Source organism: Syzygium oleosum, unplaced genomic scaffold (assembly GCF_021117445.2).
Source record: "Syzygium oleosum isolate NSW1041296 unplaced genomic scaffold, Sole_v2.1 Sole_v2.20, whole genome shotgun sequence".
Taxonomy (NCBI): Eukaryota; Viridiplantae; Streptophyta; class Magnoliopsida; order Myrtales; family Myrtaceae; genus Syzygium; species Syzygium oleosum.
The window spans coordinates 135,935-145,471 of record NW_026607504.1 but is presented as its reverse complement, the minus strand read 5'-3'; the positions used below and the strand labels follow the sequence as shown (position 1 = coordinate 145,471).

Here is a 9,537-nt window from a genome sequence, read left to right as displayed (position 1 = left end):
ATCCAGATGATTCTGTTCGAAACAATTAATCATCCTTTGTATAAGTCCTATCCTCTAACAGTCGTACTTTATTGTGTCGAGATTGAATGTCAAAGATATGCTCATAAACTAGTGTGATTTAAATATATAAAGATGTTTGAGAGGAAATTCCAAATTTTAAAGAACTATATGTGTCAACTTTTATTTCGCATTTGTTTTTAATAGTCGTTACTAGCAAGGCATTTGGATTTGTAAAATAAGATGAGCGTGATATCACTATCACTATGCACCAAAACAAGCGTAACAAGACACAATGTAGGCTCTGAGCGTATTTTTCTAGCTTGGATCAGGACAGTCGCACCACCCACGAGTTGAAGAAGAGCAAATGGTGCATCACTCCTTCGAGCTCCAGGCTTCAGCTAATTCATATGATTGTCAGCCAAGAACGATGAAAGATACTAACCAGGAGATGTAGTTTCTGAAAGTGTTAATGTTAATGGACAGGCATATGAACAGAACACAACCAAAGACTTTCCGCTTGGAAAACCTACGCATACACAAAATTGTCTAGCTCAAGTATTTGCACATATAATTTTACCTGTGGACATGTTATAAGAGAACTGTTGTATAGCAGATATCAAAAGTTTGGGAAGTGCACCCAAGTATTCTTTTATACATCAAGGGTGTCATCCCATAAATGGGCACTTGTTTACAACTTCATGCTGAATTGATGTTTTCTGTTGAGCTTGCTATGGTGTCGCTTAAATCACGGCCCTTTGTTTCAAAGGGAAAGAGCACCACGCAAATTCCAGAGACAAAGATCACAATCTCGAATAGAATTATGGATGCACCTTGATGACATCCATTTACTAATGCAACAGCCACGAGAGGACATATCATCCCACCAATCCTCCCTATCGAGCTCGCAACTCCTACACCAGTTGTCCTGATTGAGGTTGGGTATATCTACAGATTCAATTAAATACCAAAGATGACATGTCTGTTAGTATTTTCTAAACTCGATAATGCCAATGCTGCTGACCTCAAATTCTTGTTTAGGAACAATCTCTCGGTAAAACCGACTGACAACTGCTAAAACATAACTGCAAATACATGATTTCGTTCAAAGAAAGCACGGACCCTCAGTGCAAGACCCAACCATGTTGAATTACTCTTTAGACCACTATCACTATCACACGATATCAAACATTCATAGATGCCAGATGCCAAAAATAAGCTTAAAAATGTGCAAGATGTCCACGATATCTTAAGAAAATGAACATTGGGATTGTATCCCTGCATATGATGCCAAAATCAAGCTCTCTCTTTCTTTCCCTTTAACCACCCTGTTTAGTCAATCACTTCGCAAAAGCATTCTCATTATGTGCAAGAAAGGCTCAAATGCATTAATCGTTGGAAAACCCAGCCCCAAAATTTGAGCACTGCTGCCGGACTACCTTCCTTAAGAAGAATTCTGACCATTAAAGAGGATAACTATAGCATTCTGTAATTAAAGAATTCAAGCTAGTTTCCCGATCTCACAAATCAAACTGAGAGATGACAAAAAAAAACTTCACATGTTATTAGGTAAAAAACAGTAATTTACCTCTGGAGCATATATATAGATGATAGTGAATGTAGCTGTGATGCATATGCGAGCGCCGAACAGAAGACTTGTCGTCAAACCTGCTGGTTGATAGACAACCAGCGGCAGCAGAAAAAAGCAACATAAGAAGAACATAGATGACATCGAAAGCTTGCGACCAAGTTTATCAACAATCGCAGCTGAAATAAGGAGCCCAGGAAATTCTGCAAGCAACAGTAGCAGGTAAAAGGAAATGGTTAAACATTTCATTTCAAAAAAATCAGGGGGGGAGCATCTCAGAAGTATAAGCAAAAGAAACGTTGAAATATGACAGTGAACCTTACCAGCAACACTAGTCACAAAAACATCGCCATAATTGATATCACTAGTTTTTTTCAAATGTGACTGAGATGGGGAACATTTACTGCGCCCATTGCTTAACTCAGTAGTCAGCAACACTAATCCATAATATGAGAAAGAATTCCCAAAGAAAACTATCCACAAAAGCGTAGTTGACTTAAGTAGGTTTGGAGAAAGAAGCATAAGTAATGAAGAGAAGCCTCCCATACTCTGCTCTGAGCTATTACGAGTTCTATGGTTTTTCCTCCTCGGGGTGAGCAACTGGGTATCCTCAGACGGAACGCTCTTCTCTTGAAATTGAACATTATTATCAGCCACAAGAACTCCAGCAGGCAGCTCAGTCTTGTTTACTCTAGCTATTTCCTTCAAAATACTCTGAGCATCAGCCATCCTTCCTTTCATGCATAAGTACCTGGGAGACTCAGGTGCCGCAACATAAAATAAAAGGAGAACTGATGAAGGTAGAGACGACAAAGCAAGCAACCACCTCCAACCTAATCTTGGCATCACAAACTGTAGAAAAGCGAAGAAAAGATGGAGATGAAGAAACTTACTTCGCTGTCAAAGCATGTCAGTTTGCTAATATTACACAAGAAAAGCAGAATGGGCTCCCAAGATAACCACTCTAAATCATACAAACAGATGCACTGGATTAGCCATTTCACTTTAATCATTAGTGCACTACCCCTCTTAGACAATACATTCTCATTTAATTTTTCCAAAGCTTCTTCTGCAAGCTACAGTTATGGCTGAATCATTTGCAAAGTTTGACAAATTATCTCCATGTAAGTAACCGATAGACATCTTAACAATGCAATAACAACACAAAAATTTTGGAAGTAAACGCCTAAATTCAAGGAAGACTACGTAGGAAGCACATCGAGTGTCCGTAAGGATTACATATGACCATGCTATGGCTTCAAAAACACTTGCACAAAGGAACTCAAGCTGATAATTTGAGAAACCAGTTCCTCAAACTTCCTAAAATATTCTACATTAAATATAAGGTACTTAATAAAAAGTCAGACTTCAAGGAGGACTTTGGAACAAATTTTCCCTTGTTCCTTCGCCAAGAGAAGAGGGTGGGGATATGAAACAAAGCCAAATTGTCCCAGCAATGATCCGGCACAGATACAGGCTAGCAAAAATGAGGATTTTTCTTTTAAAGTGCATATAATGGGGATATTAACTTCCAACATAAGATAAAACAAAAATTACTGTAGCATAAGGAAAGGATTAGCATACCCATGCAACTGAAGCTTCAAAAATTGTTCCTACTGTCCAGAAGGCAGAGAAAATAACCATCCAGGTACCCCTATTTGGAGCGGGGATGAACTCCAAGAACCAGGATGAGAGGACAGGACCACCTCCCAAACCAACACCGACTAAAAAACGGAGCACAAGTAATGAAAGATAGTTTGGGGCGAAGGCACTCAAGAAACCAGCTCCAGAAGTAGTCACTGCTGTAATTAAGAAACCTTTCCTGGAAATAAATGAGCAGCCAATGAAGCAATGAGCTACAATTCTACAGTCAGAAAAAGTGACCTAAATATCTTACTATTAAAACTAATGTGGAGGTCACAAAATTGCTAACCAAATAGTTATCAGAGTTGTCTACCGTTCCTGGACCCACAAGCTGGATTCTATTTTTTCATCACCTGAAATGCTGGAGTACATGATCTATGCCTCTATATTAAGAAAACCAGATTTAACGTGTCAATCAAGAGCACCCCTATCATTTTAGTATATGGTCCAGTAATCTCGATTTGTTATCCAGTTTTCAATGATGAGAAGAAACTTGCAGGAATCCTGATTCTCTGGTGACAAGATATGTAAGGTAGAAATAAATGAATGTTATGAACACGCCTACTTACTTTTTTGTCAAAGTCTCAGCATTATGAGTTTGTCTATTCAAATCAAGTTGGCTTATCACTTGCCAAAACGCACTCTGCTACTTCGTTTTTCATACATAACTATGCAGCGGGGAAAGTACACCAGAATTGCTAAACCTTGTGTACGGAATGCAAACAAGTCCTAAACCTTTCAATTAGTTCAATTAAGTTCAAGAGATTTTTCCATACAAAAAAATGAAGTTTTTTGGTGGACATTATCTAAAATTGCCTGTGCATCACTCAAGAAATGCCTAAGGGGCATCCTTAAATTGCACTTTCTGCATAAGTTTTAGGACTTCACTGAATTTTCAGTGAAAGTTTAGGACTTCATTAAACCGATTAAAAAATTTAGTACTCAATTGCATTCCATCCATAAGGTTTTAGAATCCGCTCATGCATCAAAGGAGGAGAGAATGGATGGCGAGAAAGGATCCAGCTAAAAATAAGTGTCTTTGTGCAAGAACTATCCCTGCAATTTGTTTATGCACCATTCTAGACAATCTTGAAGGCATTAGGGAGGGAATTTTCCTCACAAATTGTTTAAGGAGCAGAGAAGGCAAGACACTCACCGCCTACCATGCTTGTCTGACACTATGCCCCATGAGTATGCTCCGATGAGCATGCCAGCAAAAACTACGCTGGTTATTAGGCTCTCTTCACGCGCAGAAAGACCCCAGAGAGACTGAACGGCAGGGCCAACGAAGGAAAGGAGCATCATTTCCATTGCTTCCGAAATCCAACCCATGCCAGCATAAGCAAGAACAAGCACTTGAAACTTGCCAAATCCCATGGCAACAAGAGCTTCGTCGACCGTATACGTAGCCGTAGGGTCTCCATGTCCCATAGGTTAGCCTAAAGAAACAGACTGCTGTATACTGCACCGCGCAAGTTGCTCCAGTCTAGGTAGAGAGTGAATCAGAGAAGACCTCCTCAAATGGGATGGGTCGCCTGTTATGTCATATGATTAACACATTATAACTAATCCCAAGATACATGGACCAGATGTGATCAGAGGAGACGCATTTCTCATTTGTATGATAAAGAAAGCTGTATAATCGCTAGCAAACGCTCAAAAGGATCCCTTATCCTGGTTTGGGGATCATCTAAAATATTAGCAGGACATCTGCAGTGGGGATGGGATAACAGCAGTCGGTTCAGGCACAAAAACAATATTGAGGGGATACCACGTCAACGCCAAGGCTGCATTTCTGGGTCCGATCACACAACACGAAATTAGGAATCTTGCTATGAGACTTGTCCCCCCATGACACTTCCCTGGCTTAATAGCGACTGAACATCACCACATACCCTTAAAATCTAGAGGCATACACATACCGATGGGGATGGATGGATAGACATAATTCCATTAGAAGAAGAGAAAAAGATCCGAAATTCAATTGAAGGGGCGAATTCGTAACAGATGGCCACACATGATGGTAAAATCATTGCGCAGCAGGAAAGTCGAACGAGACGCGAAGAGAGGAGCAACGTGCATCTGCATCCCCATCTCCATGCATAGCAGCATGCAGGACAGGAAGAAGAGAGGAAGAGAGGAAAAGGAGGAGGAAGAAGGCGGCAAAGGAAGGGAACCTGATGGGATGGGGGAGACGGGTCGGAGTCCGATTTTGAGCAGATGCAGAACGCACTCTTCCCGGATCAAAGCCCAAAAGTCATCTCTTCCGCCCTTCCCCCACCGTCCTCCTTCGCTAACGACGGTGGCCTCCGCGTGGCGTCGCGTCGCGTTCTCTCTAAGGTTCCAATTTTCAAGTGACCAATCGAATTGCTGGGGTTGGACAATTGGATGTGATCATTTCATTTCGATTGCTTACGTTAATACCTGCCTCAACACGAGCTGGGACAGATTTCTTTCTCATTCTCTCTCTCTCTCTCTTTTAGAAAGTGACCCTTTTTCACTTTAATTGATTATGCTTTCCCAATATGGCCAAGTATATTTGCGGTCCTATAGAACTATAAAGAAAAAATTCCAAATAAAGACCTAATAGACATTATTTTAAATAAGAGAACAAAATGCTCTCATTTTCTTAAATAATCCAAAAACAATTTCAACATAAATTTTAGTTAAATTAAATTAAAAAGATAAAAGAAAATACCAGCAGGCTGGCCTTATTTAATTTTTCTTTTTTAATTTTTTAATCTAATATTTTGAGTTTGCTTTAAAATGGAAAGAATAAAAAACAGAAAAGAAAAAAGGGAAAAAAAAATTAAAAATTAAAATTAAAAGACGAAAATGCCCTTTTTGAGACTGACATGACCACTTATTTGGAACAAAGTTCACTCCATGCTCTTATTTGAGAAAATAAGAGCACCTTAGGCCATTATTTAAAACAAGTTCCACTTCAGGCTTTTATATGAGAAAATGAGGACACTTCGGGTCCTTATTTGGAAATTTTCCCAACTATAAATGTACAATTTATCTCATCAAGAGTGAGCAACTTTATACATTTCATCGCAAGTAACGAAGATTTAAGCCTTATGTTCTTAGGTGAGGATGGTTGCGAAAAATGAGCAATCAAACATTAAAATAAACAAAACAAGAAAAATAAATCGAATATCAGATTTACGTGGTTCGGTTGATGCGACTTACGTTCATAGGAAGAGCAGCATGGAATTCCACTATAGATCAAGAGATACAACGAAGATTACATCCACGGTCAAGTCAATCGAACACTCTTAATATTTTTTTCTAACCCCTAATTACACCCAACAACTCGCACAGCGTTGAACTCTACAATTTCTCATGAAATAATTTTTCAATCTCACAACAAATTTCACAAATCCTACCACAAAATTCATTGGTTTCAACACTCTCAAATTGCTTCTAGTGTAATTCACGAACAAGCAAGCTCTTAGACACTCTTCGCAAAGAAGACACTTCATATAATAGACAAGAGTCGTATTCGAAATAGGAAATTCCTTTTAGGAAATCTAGTCAAACTAGGAAATCTCTCAATCTTGAAAACCTACTTGAATTAAGAAAGTTTCTTTTCAAGTTTAAACTTGAGACATATTTTCAACCATCTCCACATTGGCTCGACTTTTGAATCAAGTCAAAATCCTTACTGCTACTCTTGCGCTGCTACTCTCGCACAACCTCTGATGGGCTCAACTACCATAGACATCTTCCAAGTTCAAGTCGCCATGACCGTGAACGTCATTAAAACACCAACTCCGCCTACACCTAGTGCTACTCCATAAAGATTCTCAGTCACAACCTTCTCTACCACATATAAAGCCAAAACATTATTACATACATATTTGTCAGAAAATCGGATAAACAGCTTGTCAAACTTAGCACTTATAACAACTATTGGATCTACAAAATACACCCCGCTATAAGCATTATTTGTATCGATTATCACGTTAGTACTTGCTACATTAGGAGTTTTTAGTTGCATCCCCACGTTGAGCTTAACACTATCCAAATTTGTATAAATAATACTATAATCACTCGTATTTAAAAGTACTGAAGATTTGTCAAACGTAATTTGTTTCTAGACAACAGGTGAATTTAATATCAAGTACCGCAACCAATAGCCTCGCTTATCTTATCCATAACCTTAAAACATGCACTTTCTTGCCCTCCCATCAAGCTTATCATCACTAACTCGAATATAACACGGACAATCAAATATTTTAAGACGGAATAATTTGCAACGTTATCTTACCACACTTCTTTAGAGTTTGTTATCCAATTGTAGTTAACGGGAATTTATTTACTAGGTAGCTCGCCGTATCAAGCATATCCGCTAGGAACTTCGAGTTGTACTGACACTAGAGAGCATTTATGAGTCATCTCTAGTAACATTTTGATCATCAGCTTTGCAACTTGTAATGGTTCTCCTCTTCAATCAAAACTCTGAGCTATTTGATCTTGACAACAATATCATACTTTTGCCTTAGCACAAAAACTAATGTCTTTCTTGAGTAGTCATCCACAACTGTTAGCATAAATCTAGCACTCTTATTCGAAGAAAATCGTGATACCCAACAACCATCCTAGTGAATTAACTCTGCAATCTCCATGTTTTCTCTAAGAGTCATACTAAATTGCACTTTCCACTATTTGTCTAAGTCACAGCACTTGCATACATTTAGTTCTATAGCAACATAACTATATAGCAAATTTCTTTAACTTAGAACTTTCAAGCAACTTCTGAACATATTCATACAACGTCTCCACGATGAAATATGTCACTATCACACCTTAAAACTCGTAAAGGCCATTGTGCTTGATTTATCTGATTATCACTAAAGCACCTTTGAACGACCTTCAAAACTCCACCTTTTAAGATATAACGACACTCAGCTGAGTCCAAAACCTGACACTCAAGGAAATCAAGTTCTTCTTCAATTCTAGAACATGTCTTACTCCAGTCAATGTCCTCATAATACTATCATGCTGATTATGACATCACCAACATCGCATTCATCGTTGTTCCCCAGCTGCACTTTACCATTATTCGTGCACCAATAAGTAGTAAATCAATTCATGTTTGGTGCACCATGAAATAAACAACTAAAATCCTTAATTTATCCACGAAACGAAGAATCCTCAATGATAGATAAGACATAATCAACACTATCTGAATTACTATCAGTTGTAGCTTTAACATCATCTGTTAACTCAACTCTAATTCCCTTACCCTTTCCGTTCTTCAGCTTAAGACAATTCTTTCAATGATGCCACTCTTACCATAACTCCAACAAACAACACCATCAATCCTAGACCGACTTCATCTGTTTTCTATTCCTACTAACACAAGTACTGGTTCTTCCTCTATCTTCATGTATTAAAATAGCGGACATAAGTATACAAATTATCTTCTACGAATGTCTTCACTCATAGTCGAATCTCGGACCCCTTTAAACTTCAGGCTTATTGACCAAGAACTAACATCAGTATCGGTAGTATTCCAACCATTAGGCAATGAAGATAATAAAATTATAGCACATGCCTTATCATCAAGGCCAATATCAATTGAATTCGATTGACTAACAATCATATTAAATTTATTGATGTAATTTGCAACCAATCCACATTTGCTCATCCTCAAGTAAAATAGACGTCGCATTAAGTAGACATTGGTGATCACAGGGGGTTTCTCATACATGTTTAACGTCTCATTCATAACTCCTACTGTGGTCTTCTCTTTCACAATGCTAAATGTGACGTTATGAGCCAACGTCACATGAATAACCAACGCCAGTCTATCCAGTAACTCCCACTTATCTTGCTCCATCGATTTGTTTTCTCCTCAGACAGAAGTAAGGGCAAATTCCTTTGATGCATGTGATTCTCAATTTGCATCTTTCATAAATCAAAATCATTTTCCATTAAATCTATCAATTTTCACTTTTCATTCTTTTATCACCATCAATTCGTTTCAACTCAATCCAGCTTGGCTCTTATACCAATTGTTGCAAAAAACAAGCAATCAAATAATAATATAAATAGAATAAAAAAAATAAATCAAATTATCTCTCTTTTGCGCTACTTTGGTCCATTTAGATTTTTAGGCACCGATTTATCGGACTGACAAAAATCAGATGTCAACAGTGGAGTAACACAAAATTCCACCATAATTCAGAGATATAACGGAGAAAAGAACAACACTCATATCACTCAAACACTCTCAGTATTTCTCAATCCCGGATACACCCAATAATACACGTAGTGTGTAGCCCCACAATTCCTTACGA

General features: G+C 38.2%; 1 protein-coding gene across 3 annotated transcripts; it reads right to left on the bottom strand.

The window, feature by feature from the left end:
- Positions 1-558: 558 nt before the first annotated feature.
- On the bottom strand, positions 559-5,633 carry LOC115693557 (organic cation/carnitine transporter 7). Of its 3 annotated transcripts, none has more exons than XM_030620579.2 (6): positions 5,407-5,633; positions 4,386-4,764; positions 3,170-3,407; positions 1,909-2,437; positions 1,586-1,788; positions 559-945 (listed from the first exon to the last, which is right to left on the bottom strand). In XM_030620579.2, exons 2-6 carry the CDS (start codon positions 4,658-4,660, stop codon positions 697-699), a joined length of 1,494 nt encoding a protein of 497 aa, XP_030476439.1. In that variant the 5' UTR covers positions 4,661-4,764; positions 5,407-5,633; the 3' UTR covers positions 559-696. The 3 variants fall into 3 exon arrangements, with proteins under 3 accessions (XP_030476439.1, XP_056176477.1, XP_056176478.1); XM_056320502.1 differs by lacking the exon at positions 5,407-5,633 and adding an exon at positions 5,247-5,400; XM_056320503.1 differs by lacking the exon at positions 5,407-5,633 and adding an exon at positions 5,001-5,216.
- Positions 5,634-9,537: the final 3,904 nt, after the last annotated feature.